At 41.1% G+C, this 16,506-nt stretch overlaps 1 protein-coding gene across 6 annotated transcripts in view; it reads right to left on the bottom strand.

Annotated features, from left to right (window-relative positions):
• Pphln1 (periphilin 1) overlaps positions 1–16,506 on the bottom strand; it is a gene marked incomplete in the record, with an annotated part of 147,089 nt that overhangs the window by 79,886 nt on the left and 50,697 nt on the right. For all 6 annotated transcript variants that reach the window (XM_013505666.1, XM_013505665.1, XM_013505667.1 and 3 more), the window contains 2 exon segments: positions 2,627–2,688; positions 5,289–5,513. In XM_013505666.1, the coding sequence (XP_013361120.1) occupies positions 2,627–2,688; positions 5,289–5,513 (287 nt within the window).

Below are 16,506 nucleotides of genomic sequence, written 5' to 3'. Positions count from 1 at the left end.
GCTATTTTTGCCAAGCTGCCCTTTACTCTCTCATATTATTTTTGGAATCAGCACATTAATTTCTATGAAAAAAAAAACCTTGATTTTTGTCTGGAACCATATTGAATTCATATTTTAATTTGGGAAAAACTGGCATCTTTCTGGAAGTATTCTCAGTCAAAGACATATTTAGCTCCTTTTCTTCTCCTTTCTTTTGCAGTACTAGGGACTGAACTCAAGGCATTAGACTAAGCTACCTGCCCAACAAGCTCGAGATGTGCCCCAGTGAAGAAAAGCACTTGCCAGCACGTGCAAGGCCCTGGATTCAATCTCCAGGATCACACCAAGCCCCTCTCCTTGAAGATTGTCTAAGACAGTGTCTTGGTTACTTTTCTCTCCTTGCTGGGACAAAATACCTGACGCCCAAAATTAAGGAAGGAAAGTTTTATTTCGTTTATAGTTTGTGGAGGTTTTAGTCCATACTTGGCAGGTTACAAGGCAGAGTGGCACATGGCAGAGGGCTACAGCTCATGGGGCAGAACACAGCCAAAGCAACAAGCACCCAAAGGGAGGAATGGCCCCAAGCAGCCTTTTCCTCTCCCTTACATATGCAAACTATCCACCCCAAGACAGGTGTAGCTCTCACACCCATAATCAATCAAACTCTAAAAGCCTGCCCCATGGCCACATGAGGCTTTGGGGGGACACCCAGACACAAACCATAACAGAAAGGGTCTTAGATATATAGTTCAGGCCAGTCCAGAACTCACTGTGCAGCACAGCTGCCCTCAAATTCAGAGTGATCCTTTTGACTCGGCTTGCCAGGATGCTGGGATTACAGGAGTGTGCCAACTCACCCAGTTTCTCTCTTTTTATGTTTTATTTTGAGACATGGTCTCACTAAGGCAGGTAGGCTTGGCGCCCAGTCTGGGTTTAGATACCCAGGCTGGACTCACACATGAGATCTTCCCGCCACAAATTCCCAGGGGTGCAACACCATTCCTGGCTATGCTTTGCTTCTTTGAAGTATGTCCTTTAGAAGTAACGCGTCATTTCCTCTGCACAGATCTTACACTTCCTGGCAGACTTATCCATTATTTAGGCAGTATTATTTTAAAATTATATTTCCTAATTTATGTTGCTGATAACTGTTTCTTCTTACCATGAATTTGAGTAAACTGCTAATAGCTCTAACACCCCCTAGACATTCCTGGATTTTCTGCATACATAAATGTAATCTTTAAATTTTTTTGTTTCTTTTGTTGTGGCTGTTGTTTCCCCTTTTTCTGCTGGGTATCTACATGTGTGTGGGAGCAATCCAACACTCTCAGAGGCTGAGGCAAGATCACACTTAGAGCCCAGCCTAGGCAGCTTAATGACTCCACGAGATCCTGTCTCAAATAATAAAACGGTCTGGGGAAGTAGCGCAATGTGAAGGCTCTGGGTTCGATCTCGAGTGCTGCCAAAACACAAGGGAAAACACTTTTCCGCTGTAACCTCTCCACCTTTATTTACTTTTCTTGTCTTTCCAGAAACAGCTGAGATGTCCATTATCTTGCTGTGTGAAACGGCAATAGCAGGTGTCACTGTTTTGCTCTGGTTTTAAAGCAAATGTTCTAACTTTCCCTTTCAGCACAGCAAATGCTACGGATAAGGTCAAGGAAATTCTCTTAAATTTCCAGCTGGCTGGAAACCTTTTCTAACGACTGAGTGTCCCACTTTATCAAAGCATGTTTTGCAGCACTCCTCCTTTCTACTGCTTCTCCTGATACCCAAATGAGACCTGAATGCGGGACTGTAGGACCTACCCAGCGACTGATGCCCAGCAGTTTCCTCAGCTGTTTACACAGCCAGGGGACGGCAGACCAATGGCTGGGTGCTGCTCACTGCCAGGGAAGGCCTCCCTTGCTGCTCCTGCTCACTCCAAGACCCTCCCTGTGCTACTGTGCTCAGCTCTGGCCACAGATTGTCTCCTCTAACCTTCCTATCAGGTGCCTCTATGAGCAACCGAAGCTAACAAAGACAGAGGTCCTTTCAAAATGTTCTTTAAAACAGGATTTTATTAATCAAAATAAAGCAACTAAGAACATCTTAGAATACACTTTGTAAGAACACAAGTATTCCAGAAGGCTGTTTCTGAAACAAGTGCTTTACTTCCAATGCAGCACACGATACCTCATACTTCATGACACATTAAGAGTATTAACTTACAAGAATACAGCAAGCATTGAAATTAATTTAAAATATGCATTTGCAGTATCAATTACACAATGTCAACAGATGCAGCATGTTAACTACCACTTCTATAATAGTCATAAAAAGATTTTAACGCTTACTGCTTTTAAAATTTAATTTAATTTATTTATTTTGGTTATTTCAAACAGTCTCGCTCCATAATTCAGGCTGACCTCAAAACTCACTACACAGCCCAGGCAGGCCTCAAACTCCTGGTGATCCTCCTGCCTCAGCCTCTCAAGTGCTGGGATAATGGGTGTGCATGACTATGCCTAGCTTGCTGTCAAAATTTCACATCCTAGTATTTTCAGTTATGTGCCTGAGGTCAGCACACATTACAGAGAGCACACTTTAATTAAAGCTCGCTTTAGTACTTCATTAAAGTCCTTTTGTTGCGATTTTATCTTTTTACCTGTAATCACTCTGGCGGCTTGCAGAATGATCATCTCTTGACCATCGGTAGCCAGATTCATCCTGTAACACAAAGTTAGTAAGAGTTAACAACTGTTGGGCAACCAGGATATATCCAGCAGTACTACTGAAATCTAACCTTTACGGCCAAAATCCTTTAAAGGAAAAATACTTTACTTCTCATATTCCTAAGCTTCAAAGACAACAAGCAGATAGTAACTGAAAGTAGGTGGTAACTGAGAACTTGTGGCACCATTTTCCTCTGCTAAAATCATCTCTGGTTCACTTGGTAGCTTCATACTGTACAGGCGTCCTGCCAAAGACACAAACGCCAACAGCTAACAGTTCATGGCTGCTGGAGGACAAAGGCTAAGCTACTTATCACTTCTCCACCCCTCATTTTCCAAGTTCTCCCATCAATTTTCAGATTCAAGCTCAAAAGAAAACTTGCTACTTTTTCCACTTTCCTAGCTCAAGTTTTCTTCTCACACGTTCTCTCTCATTAAGTAACACAACTAAAAGCAAACCAGTAAAGAGCTCTCCTCCATAAGCTCTGTTACAGCTACTATGTAGCACTAAGTTCAACAGTAATCAACACACTTCGCCCTCGAAGACACATTCACAAAAGCACATAAAGGAACAGTAGTAATCCATGCCCCATTTAAAATTACACAGGAAATTATAACATGCCAATTACTTATAATCAGGGAAACTGATTCAAGAAGAAAAACTCTTCATGTTCCTCTTTATCAACGTACTCCCACTCTTAAGTAAAATTTATGCATCACTTTCCTTCTCAACATTAAATATAAACAAAAGAAAACAATTCAACAGCTACAACAAAATACCTGATCAAGTAAGTAGTCTGTTTTGTTTGTGAACTCCAGATAGTAATTACTGTGAGAACTGTTAAGGATCACAGCATGCTTGATATTTGAAGAGAATTTGAAGGAAAATGTTATACAAAGCGTGATTTCTTTTGTTTCAGGGTGCTGGGCACTGAAACCAAAGCCCTGCGCACACTAGGCAAGGAAGTGCAGCCGCAGCGCCAGCCCGGACAGACAGAATTTAGAAGAACAGTAAGAAACAACTATGCTATTCTGGAAGCACTTTATGGGACAAGTTTTAAGGGTTGGGGGGCGCCCACGTTCATAACATTTCAAAAACTGGTCCAAAGAATACACAACTTCCTGTCTGCATTGAAAGACCACAAAGGGTTTCTGCAAGGCGGGTAACAAATGTTTACCCCACAATCAAGTTGCTCTCCATGCAGAATGACTCTGCTGGCAAAGTCTAGAACTCAGCCCAGAAACAATGCACAGCATTTACTTTCAACACCTGGCTCTGCTTCACAAAGGAACAGCATGGCAGGTAAGAGCTGAACAAGAAAATCAATTCCATGACAAGGAGCATATGACACTCCAAACTTCAGCAATAAACACAATAAAATAATGAATAGTCTCACAGGCACTTTTGCATGTCAAAGGCACTATTACATAACAGGAAGAGAACAAAAGGCCCTAAGTGCCCAACCTGGGAAACTGCTGACCTCCGTTTCTTGAGGTGTAAGCTTGGGGATCAATCCAAGAGCCAGTGTGAGGTCATAATAGTGTTTAAATGTGTATGGTTAATGGTTATTTGCTATGTTAAATATAGTACAAAAGGGGAAAATGGAAGAGGTACAAGACGTATATGAGATGAGTATCGTTAAAATGCAAGCTTTGGCTGGGGATATAGCTCAGCAGCGCAAGGGGGCAAGCACAGGTGCTCAGGTCAATTCCCAGCACACACACACACAAAACTAAGCTAAAACACAAATTGTGTCCGAAATACTTTTAAACAAGTTAATAACAAACTAGTGCAACTTTATGAACTTCCAGCTTATCAAGAGAAAAACTGTAATAGTAATAGTAATAATAGCAGTTAATCTTTTTAAAGTGCTTACTATATGACATGAGCAATATTTTGAAAACTTTTGCTGGGAAGGTGTTTCTGAGACAGGCTTTCTATATGCAGTTCAGGCTGGCTCAAACGCACTTTGTAGCTCAGGCTCACCTTGAACTCACACCCATCCTGCCTCAGCCTCCTGAGTGCTAGGACTCAGGCATGAGACACTACATGGGCCAAGTACATTTTAACATGAACTAGGCAAACAGACTTTACAAAACAAATAAAAATGAGACTATCACCAACCTTAAGCCATCCTACGCATAGCATTTTATCATGATGAATGTACAGTAATTGCAAGTGGGTACGCCCAGTATGAAATGGAACTACCTGCTCATCATTTTCTAAGTATGAAGGCAAGAATTTATGCAGCTCTGCTAATTTAAAGGATTAAAAAAACAACCTAGGCTGAGACATAGTTTAGTGGTAGAGCCCTTGTCTACCATATGCAAATCCTTTGGCTTGACCCCCAGCACTGCAGAACAGCGAGCGAGCTGGAACAAACGGCCATGTGAGCTGTCCACAGTGCTTCCCCACCTGGGCCAGTACCCACATTCATGAGTGCAGTTCCCGCCTGACAGCTCCAGCGGGCCTTCAACAGAACATCAGCAGGAATTGCTTATTCAACTGCTCTTACGGCTGTCACACACATTTTAATTACATGAATTTTAAACTTACAAGAAATAACGGTTAGAACATGGGGAAAATTTACATACTCCTCTGTGAGGTGGACCACTTCTTCGATCATGAGAAAAAATGCGGCCCTCGTCATAGTCTCGGTAACCAACATGACTGTAATATCTACTGTAGCCTCCTTCACCGGGTCTGTCTAGCAGTGGAGGTTTCTTTTCTAGTAGTGGTGGTTTCTTTTCTAGCAGTGGTGGTTTCTTTTCTAGTAGTGGAGGTTTCTTGGGCACATTAACTACTCTATGGTAGCCATCCTAAAACAGACAAAAAAGAAATATATAAAAAAATCACTAATTTCTCTATTTAATTTTAGAAAAGTTTTTTTTTAAAGTACAGGAGAACTTATCCTTAATCAAATAGGATAAATACATAAACGAACAAAAATTCATTAATGATATAACAGGAACAGAACTAAGAGTAAAGTCTTTATGAGGATTAAAGGAAACAAAATGAAGGAAGTCAAGCATTCAAAATAATAAGCAGCAATGCCAAAAAATAAACACAACAAAACATTATCGTTTTCATTGAAAAAACTTCAGACAATAAGGATGTTATAACTCTCTAATATCCTAACAAATGTAGAAATAACATATATTTGGAGTACTGTGTGTGAACTACCCTATTTAGAAGTACAAGACTTTTACACACAACCAACAGGAAGCAAGGAGATGATGCTGAGCTAGAAAGATCACTTAGAAATATTTTGCTATTTCTTCAGCACAACTGAAGAAGAGAATCTATGGCTTAACAAGCTGAGAAGCAAAATAAAAGCTGATCCAAAATTGTGAATCGTTTTCAAAGTAATATGCTCTTGATGTTTTTACCTTTTCAGCAGCAGGGTGGGTTTTTTGTGGAGCAGCAACTTGGGGAATTGGACAGAGGAAGAACACTTGTCTCTGGTTAGCAGATGGTATAAAATAACTAAAAAAAGATTATCGCAACAAGAATAGAGAGCTACAGAACGTGTATCCACAATCTGCGCTAATGCACTCATGGTATTTCTAGCAGTATTGGGTGAAATATACGTGAAATAAATTTGAAAGTTGGATGCAAGGTAGGATTAATATATCACCTGATTCAACAACAAAAGCTCCACAAAAGGTAAAGCTCAACACTGACACCTGGTTAATTTAACAATCTTAAAGCTCAGTTTCTCATGCATAAAATAATATTAATATTGATACCCATCCCCATGAAGTTCGCAGGACTAAATGAGAAGCTGCATGTAAGGTGCTCAGGACACGTCCAGCACATGCTGGGTCCTCCAAAAATGTCTGCTGCATTATCACCCTTGCAAGCTTCTTTTAAAACAAACACTAAATTCCCCGTGGTGTTCCCTTATATTCTTTTACCATCACTCACAAAAAGTATTGAATTGCTATTAAATTACTGTGTAACAAATTTCCAACAGAAAATTTTTCAACTGTTAGGAAAAAATGAAGTCAATACCTTATAGCTATTGTGAAAGCTAAAAACATCTGTTTTCCCCCCCAGGGACAGGAAGCGCCCATGCAGCAGTATGTTCCATGTTAAACTGTGAGAGGAGGGCGGGTGTGTAGCTCAAGCGGAAAGTACTCACCGACCAAGCACAAGGGCCTGGGCTCAAAAATCAGCACAAGGAAAAGAAAAAAAAAAAGAAATTCTAAGATATATTTTTAAAAATTGTAAGATATATAAACGGTATTATATATCTGATTATATAAACGATGGCACACAGTGAATACACTGACACTTTTCTCCCCCAGAATTACCGTTTTTTCCCGTCTTTCACCGAGATTTCAATTAAATCTAAGCGAGTATGGAGCTTCTATATAAAATGGTTTTAAGCCAAAATTGGCAAAATTAAACATTTTCACAAGCATTTCTAATCCCAAATTAGTAATCCACAAAAGTAAACAACTAATTCTTCCACTTCCAAGAAACCCTGAAGCCCCGCCCCTGGCCCTCTGAAGTGTCTGTGCGTGTGCTGATACACAGGGCTGATAAAAAGTGTGCATGCACAACAAACACTACTACAACGCAGAGCTTCTACTTTACAAGCAGCCCTTTCCTCTGTCCAACTGCCCCGTTATTTACCAGAACACCGCCTCAAGATTCTGTATGATAAAACTTTCACAGAAATAAAACTCCAATCACATTTGAGTTATGTAGTTTCAAAACTGCCAGCAACAGGGCATGGTGGTACATGTAAGCCTAGCACTCTGAGAGGCTGAGGCAGGATGATCCTAAATTCAAACCAACCCTGGTAATTCAAGGACATGTGGAGACCCTGTCTCAGAATTTAAATAAAACAAAAAGGGCTGGGGATGTAGCTAAGTGTACAGGCCCTGGGTTCAATCTCCAGTATCATTCATTAATTAATGAAAATGCTCAGATAATTGGTGAGCAAAAAAATTCCCCGAGACAGCTTTTACATCCACAATGAGTATTCAAATGCGCACCTCCTGTATGTTTTGAAAAACTGTTTAAATAATAAATATACTTACAGTCAACCTCTGCTCTTTAGACATCAAATCTTAAAAGAAAACTTTCAACTTATATGAAAATATTTAAGGAAACAAAGATTTGAGATTTTCTCCTTCAGAAGCTTACATTTAAAAGTTAAAAAAAATTAAAAAAAAAAAACCCAGTACAATAAAGTTCAAGCAGTACCTCCTGTTACCTGCACTGTCAGACCCAAATGAAAATACGATTACTATGCAAAATTCTTACACAAATCTTACCCTGACTCGTAAATATATAATTTTCCTTTTTAAATAGGCATATCGCAGAGAGGGAATATGGTATTCAAGTTTGGAACTTCCACTTTAGGGATACCTATTAAAATAATGGCCACGGAAATACCATTATAATAACACAAAATGTGGAGGCTGAGGAAGTAGTTCCGTGGTAAAGCCTTTCCTAGCGTGCTCAAGACCCTAGTTTCGTTCTTCAATTCAGAAAAAAACAAAAAACTTGAACAGAAAATTTGAAAGCCTTACATACAACCAGAAATAAAACTTATAAAAGTATCTTTAAAAATTATTAAGGATAGTTGGATATGGTGTCACAAACCTTGTAGGCCCAGGACTTAGGAGGCTGAGTCAGGAGGACGGATAGTTTGAAGACAGCATGAACAACTTAGTGACACCTTGCAGGTAGGCAGGTAGGCAGGTAGGCAGGTAAGCATGTAGGCAGGCAGGGAGGCAGGCAGGCAGGCAGGCAGGCAGGGAGGCAGAGGCAGGAAGGACAGACTGGTGGTGTATCTCAGTGACAGAGCATTTTACTTAGTGGTATGCAAAGCCCAGGGGTTTAATTCCGGGAGGTAGGAGAGGGAGGAAGAAAGGGAACTCCAGGGAGCTGAAATTTCCATTATTTCAAAAACAAGTACTTCAAATGCAGGTCTGAATATAAATATCTCTCAATCTACAACAATGAAACCAATTTTAGCTGCTCGCTCTCTATATAAGTAACATTTAAAGTCAGAATATTAATACATCAGCTCCCCTCTCTAAGCATCTTTATCAGACACATACTTAAGTATTTATTTACACCTGAAATTCACCTCACAACAATCTGGGAGAGAAGAAAAGGGTAAAGGCACAGACAAAACACAAATGGCCTTCAGTAAATAGTTGCCCCTTGGGTGACCTGTCCATTGGGAAATGATCACATTATCTATTTTTAAATACATTATCTATTTTTAAATACACCGCAATACGATCCCTCCTATTTTATGACAAGTATTTTTATTATCACACCTACTGGTCTGATTCACTCCCTGATTCTTCAGTGAGATACTGCTGGTTTAGTCATTCCAAGGGTTTTCGAGGACAATAAAGCTAAGAGTATTGGCACTCCCCTACAAAAGAGTGAGGACATACTACTACAGAATTTGGCCGAGAAGTTACTGTATGTCTTTGAAAACAGCTACAACAAAAAGAAAGTCAAAGGCTAGTATGGTCAGGTGTGGTGGTGCATGCCTGTAATCCCAGTACTAGGGAGGCTGAGGATCACCATGAGTCCGAGGCCTGCAAGAACTACACAGTGAGACCTTGTCTCAAAAAACCAAAAAGCAAGAAACAACAACAAAAAAAGCCGGGTGTGGTGGCACACAGCTGTAACCCCAACACTCTGGAGGCTTCCCCACGCAGACCCAGCTTGTGCAGCTTAGCGAATCCCTGTCTCAAAATGTAGAATTGGGCCGGCAGCTCTGGGCAAAGGCCCTAGGTTCAATCTCTAGTGCCAAAAAACAAAAAGAAAGTTAAGTTCTTGCAATTCTGTCAGACAAGAAATTAAAATATCTCCAGGAGTACTTCTACACTGGGGGTCATTACTCACTTAAAATTCAGCCACTGAAGCACTTAATAGTTTGCATTTGACCAGGAATAGTGCCACACGCTTATAACCCCAGCTACTCAGAGGGCTGAGGCAGGAGGAGCACAAGTTTGAGGGCAGCCTGGAAACTTAGCGAGACTCTGTCTCAAAGAAATAAAAAGGGCGGGCAGCTATGGCACACAGTTTAGTACAAAGGTCCTGATTTCAATCTCCAGTACCAAATAAACAATAAAGAACACTGCACTCTAGCTAATAACACCCAAGCTTTAGTTCTTAGGAGGAAGAGGCACTTTGGCCCACAAATTACTCTGAAATGCATCAGAAAATTTAGAGATCAATAGGGTGGATGGATGGGTAACTGCAGAATAAAGCAAGTTCAGTAACAGGGCAACAGTTGGATCTAAGCAATATGGAAGTTCACTATAACATAAACACTGCTGTATGTTTGAAAGCTTTCAAAATAAAACACTGGGAAAAGTTCACGGGTAAATTTATATGAAGCTGGTTGCATAAAACACTGGCTTGGGAGTGCAGTTCAGTGGCAGCGCACTCATGCCTAGCATGTTTAAGGCCTTAGATTCAACCCCAACGCTGCAATCAAGCAACAGTAAAACAATAAGAAGTGGGCCTAAGAAGAAAATTAAAATACAGATATGAATATTCTGAATAAAGTGTTTCAGGAAATGAGTGGAGGAAAAGACTGTTTCAACACTAATACACTGTAAAGACTGTGAAGAAATAGATAAATGAATTACTAATAGACTAACAGTAATAAAATTACTAATTACTAATAGACTAATAAGAGTTAGGAATTACAGTTTCGGTACAATTACATTTGAAAACAACATGCCATGTACTTTCTAGGAAACCTCAGATACTATCAAAATTATGTTCTCAATTCACCGAAGATGAGAATTGTACAAATACTGTTAATGTTCAAAATACTGCTAAGTTGAACATCCAAAACCCCAATCGAAAAAGCTCTAAAACCCGACTTTTTGAGAGCTGCCGAGATGCCCCAAGTAGGTGATTCCACACCCGTCACGAGCAATGTTCCAAAATTTGAAAAATATCTAAAATCTGAAATACTTTAAAGCCCCACGCACTTCAGATAAACTGCCTAATTACATAATTATAAAACAATAATTATGTTATGTCATAGCAACTGAAATTAATATAAATGTGATGGGAAGATAAAATGTTGTTGCTTGTCAGTCACATCGTTATAGTTTTTACTGCTCTTACCACTTCTCTCAAAAATCAGAACAAACTACTTTAAATAATGTATTTCTTAAAGCTCAGAATGGTGGTACAAGTAAGTGACGCCCAGCACTTGGCGGCTGAGGCAGGAGGACTGCTGTGAATTCAAGACCAGCCTGAACTACATAGTGAGACCCTGTCTCAAAAAAAAGGGCAAAGAATGGTGGCACAGGCCTATGATTCCAGCATACCTACAATGAGGCAGGAACATCTTGAGTTCAAAGATCACCTGTACTACAGAGCAAGGCCCTGTCTCAAAAATCCAACAAGGAAAATCTTCCATGCTAGGCAGTATTTGTTAATGGAACAGAAAAGTCTAGTAGAAATGGTTCTGCTTTAGCCCAAGCTACACTACAATATCCAGAATATAAACTGCTAGTGCTCCAATCCCAATTTTAATATTTTATTATTTCTAAAGATTCTGGAACTGAAATTTCTCCCCCAGTTTGAAATAAGCCAGTAGAAAACCATCATTTAATATTCTGGTCCCCTTAGAATTCCCATATTATCTATCTCCTGTTCCTCATCAGAATAAAAAGATAGCTTCCATGCCTGAGAGTTTACCTGTGACTAAAAGACATTCTGGCTGGCCATGGTGGTGACACTTGTAATCCCAGCACTCAGCAGGCTGAGGCAGGAGGATCACTGCAAGTTCGAGACCAGCCTGGGCTACAAAGTGAGCTCAAGGCCAGCCTGAACTGCATAGCAAGACCCTGCCTCAAAAAACAAACAAACAAATAAATAAAAGACATTCTGGGCAGAAACCTGGTAAAGGCTGGGAAAGCAGACAACCACGCTAGCGGAAATTACAGTTAAAAACAGCATGCTGAGGGCAGCAGTGGTGTGAACAAAACACGCAAACCCACTCAGGCCAAGCAAATGCTCTAGCACTGACTTGTGCCTCCAATCCCAGAAAGCAAACTTTTAAGAGTAAAACCTTGACTTCCTGCAAGAAGGCAGAGCGCTGAGCAGCAGAGAAAAACCCTCTGGGAGATTTGGAACACAGCAACGAGAGCCAAAGGAGGGAGCTGGGTCCCCAGGACCCAGGAAGGATATGAAGCAAGAATTGAAGCCCATGGGAAGAGCAAAAAGAGACTTCAAGGAAAGAGGAGGTGGTGGCAGGCGGCACTTTTTCCCTGAGCCGGGATTCACTGTGTGGGAGGGGGGCTTGATCCTGCAGACCCATGGCAACTACTGCCGCCCGCCTCCACAGAAAAACACACCAGTGCAATGGAGCAGCAGATGCGGAGGACTGCAGTGGCTGATGAGTTATTTGGATTCAGGCTTCCTCCAGGGGAGTGCGACTGTAGAGAGCCATCTTGCAGAGGGGCCAAATGAGCTCAGAACTGAGAGCAACTGCTGGCTCTGCCAGCAGCTCCCAGTGTCAGGGTCAGACTCAAGTCAGCAGGACATCAGGGAGCCAAGAGCAAGCCAGGGGGCGCACGGGCTGCTGCAGGCTCAATGGGTCTGGTTCTGCCCCATAGCCAGAAACCAGCCTGAACTGCAGAGGACCTAAAGGTGCAGGCTCCCAGGCATTGTCTACTACCCCACTATAAAGTTACAGCTGCCTGCAAGGACCTGGACTCTGTCTGCCCACACTGCCTACCACAGACAGTAGAGACATACCTTAAAGTACTTTTTCTTATTTTTTCTCTCTCTTCTTTTTTATTGTTTATTTTGAATCAAGGCAAACATGATTTGTAGTTTTTTACTATTGTTGTTCAGTTCTGTTCTTGTTTTTATTTCTTTCTTTTCTCTTTCCCTCCTGTCCTCTGCAGTGTCCACTGTCCTCCAGCCTTGCCTCTGATCTCTTCCTCTTCTTCTACTTCCCTACTTTTTCCCCCAACCCCTTTTAAATTTTCTCCAATGAAGGCGAAATCACTATACTGAGGGCTTATTAACTTCATACAATTTTCTGGTTCTAGACATAACCACAGATCTGGTTCACACAGTGAAAGGTGGCAAATGAAGATTTTACCATCTCACTGGGAGAAAGCGCAAATGACATAAAAAAAAACCTGTTCACACAAGTCCTGGCACAAAACCTCCCAAGCAGGAAGAAAGATTTTGATGCAGAAAAGGCATACAGAATTCCAATTAGCCATGATCAAAAATAATCTCCCCCAAGGCATATAACAGTCAAGACTCAAGAAATTCAACACAAGAATATGAAAAGCTGTTAGAGGTAGGCATGGTGCTGCAAGTCTGTAATCTCAGCACTAGGGAGGGCAGGGCAGGAGGATGGCTGCAAGTATGTGGCCAGCCTGGGCTACAAAGTGCATTCAAAACCAGCCTGAACTCCACAGCAAGACCATGTCTCAAAAGGAAAACAAATGAATGAATGAATGAATGAATGCTGTCAGAGAAAAAGATACAAATCTCTTCTAAAGGAAAGCCCACCAGAATCACAGCTGACTTCAACACAACCCTCAAGTCAAGGAGAGCTTGGACTGAAGTATTTCAGACCCTAAAAATAAAACCTCCAAGCCATACAGATGTGCCCTAAAAATCTATCTTTCAAAATTTATGGAGACATAAAATACTTCCATGACAAAAGACACCTGAGGAAACTGATGAACACAAAACCTGCACTTGAAAATGTTCTGTAGAACATTCTAGGAAAAGATAAGGATTTTAATTCCATGAACCCCAACGGAAGAAATCCACCAGACAAGGCAAGCAATTAAACAGATGGGAAAAAGGGGAGGCAACAACAGCTAAACAACATGACAAGGATGTTGATACATATTAATTACAGCCACCAATATTAACGGCCCCAATTCACCAATCAAAAGAAACAGTGGCAGAATGGATGAAGAAGCAAGAACCAACAGTATGCTGCATACAAAGATAAAGGCCAAACCAAAAAAAAAAAAAAAGAAAAAAAAGATAAAGGCCATATAGGCATTGAGAAGTTAAATGCAGCCACTCTGTGCGAACTGATTTCCACCCAGTAATGTATATGCTCCCATGCAGAATCTGTGTTCTCTACATGCAGAATGAGATTGCAACATGCAAATGTATTCAAATGAGTGTCCACTTGCCTTGCAGCTTTACCAAGCCAGGAGCTCACAGCTGCTTGAATCAATGAGGTCACACTGGCATGAGAGGACCGTCTCAACAGCCCCCTTCATTTCACAGCTCATCACCCACAAGCAAAACAGCATCAAATAAATATTCAAAACAAGGAAGGCAAAATGACACTACTTTCACAAATCTTGTAAAATTGCTTTTTGTTGGAGAACAGGACACAAATATCCAAAATAAAATAGATCGTCACATTCCCCCATCCCTGGAACTGATGTTGTAGTTACTCACTTTTTAAAGGATCAGATGAACTTCTACGTTTAGGGAAAAAATGCTCTGCCACTGAGTTATGACAGACTTTTACGGAATATATACATCATAAATATGCTGCCAGAGGTAAATTTTGACAGGAAAAACATACTATATAATTATCATCCAGATCAAGACACGAGACATTGTAACCAGAACAAAACCCTTGTACTCTCTGCCATAACACCCACAAACAACCCCTTTCCTAGAAACTTCTGTGTTCTGGATTCGCATAAAGCAAACATACAGGACGTGCTGCTGTGTCCAGCCTGTTCAGTACCGTGTCTGTGTGCTGCACCTGCACTGTTACACTGGTCAGTAGACCATTTTCTCTCCTTTCTGCACGCTGGAACAATTTACCTACTTTGCTATTACATATTCAGGTTGCTTCCAACTGGAAGCTCTCACAAATAATGCTGCTTCTGAATGTTTCTGACAATATGGTTTTTAAATAACATTTGATAATCTTCACTTCATAAGCAAATTTTTTGTTGTTTTTTTTTGAGACAGGGTCTCGCTATATAGTTCAGGTTGGCATTGCACACACTCAACAGCTCAGGGTGGCCTTGAACTAGCCAAAATCCTTCTGCCTCAGCCTCCCAAATAATGGACTACAGCTCTACAAACCAAGATTTTTAAACTCTGAATAACAAATTACGTTTTTACTAAATCCCAGGTTAAAAACTGTAACTTTATATATCTTCTAATGTGAAGAAACACTTTTATTCAAGGACTCACTGACTCCCTTTAATTCAGATGTGAATATAAAATTACTTTTTCAACTAAATGCACATACCAAACAACACAACATCAAATATATACCTAAGTCTTGAACAGAAATTACATTGTCTTCAGATTGTGTTACACTGAAAAATCATAGGACTCTCAAACAACGTCACTACTTTAAAAACTGTAGCAATGAAAGGCTACATCGGCCCTTCGCAGTGATGACTCGCAGCTGCAGTCGGGCACTCAACCTGTCCCACGGCTCCCCCAGGTGAAGACCAGCTCCCAGACAGGGGCTACGGGAAGAAGTAGAGCCCTGAGTGGGCAAGGCCTGCTGGGAGGTCCTTAGGTCCCTGGGGGCTCTGACTTCACAGGGCATTGTGGGATGCTGAACCCCTCCTTCTCTCTGGGTTCCCTAGATACTAGACCAGTGGCTTTGCTCTGGCACACAGGCCTATAAAGACACACTTTCTTGCCAGAGACCCAATCTGTCATGGAGCAAAACATTCAAAACTGTAAGCCAAACACACCTTTTCTCTTTATACATTTATTATTGTAACAAAAATGAAAATCTAAAAAGCCGGGAGAGGTGGCGTACACCTGTATTCCCAGCACTTGGGAGGCTGAGATAGGAGGATCGTCGTGAGTTCAAGATCAGCCTGAGCTCACAAGACCAGCCTGAGCTCACAAAACCAGCCTGAACTGCATAGTGAGACCTTGGCTCAAAAATACCAAAAAAAAAAAAGGAGAAAAAAGTATGAAAATCTAATTGAACTCCACTGAAGAACATATGACTGTATCACAAATATGGATTATTTGTACTTCACATTGACATGCAAATGTAAGCGGCCTCCTATTTTATGTATCTTTATTTCATGGATATAAAACATTCTGGGAAGGGACCTGTCAGTATCACAAATCTACTTTAAAAACAATCAAATAAACACCTGAGAAACTACACTAAATTTAATTGAAATACAGGTCCAGCACGAAAGTCAAATTCATAACGTCCAAAGGTCCGTGACAGGGCACAAGGTGGGCACAAGGTGTAGAGGGGAACAGGAGTTTTAAATGACTACCCAAATTAAGGCTCTAAACGACCAGAAAGGGGTAAAAAAGCACTGCCTGAGTCCTCACCAGGAAGAACCTGAGAGTGCAGAAAGGTGCACACACAAGAAAAGGCCGACCAAGGCAGCAGAGTGGATTAGAAGGACAGGAAGAGGAAGGAACCTGAGAGATCAGGCCAGGCGTGGGGATCTCAAACAGAAAAGCAGTCGAGGCTTCCCTTCCAAGAGGAACCCAGAAGCACAGAACTGAAGGGAGGACAGTCACCTTCAGAGAAGAGCACACCCACTCCGGATACAAAGGTGCTCATGAAACATCACCTCCCCACACACAGGGCCTGTTACTACTGTTGGAAATACTTCTTGAGGCAAAAAGCCTGTGTTTCAGATAACAAACAGAAAATAATAATATAAAACACAAACAAAATAAACAAATTTAAATGTTTGATTTTATTTACGTTTTCATCAGACACACTCATGCCCCAAGGACTTCCATGACCCGCCGCCATCTCCTTTCTGTGCTACCCGGATAAACCCAGGGCAC

This window comes from Chinchilla lanigera, unplaced genomic scaffold (assembly GCF_000276665.1).
Source record: "Chinchilla lanigera isolate Chin_1 unplaced genomic scaffold, ChiLan1.0 scaffold00099, whole genome shotgun sequence".
In the NCBI taxonomy this organism is placed as follows: domain Eukaryota; kingdom Metazoa; phylum Chordata; class Mammalia; order Rodentia; family Chinchillidae; genus Chinchilla; species Chinchilla lanigera.
This window is presented reverse-complemented; position numbering and strand designations above follow the sequence as displayed.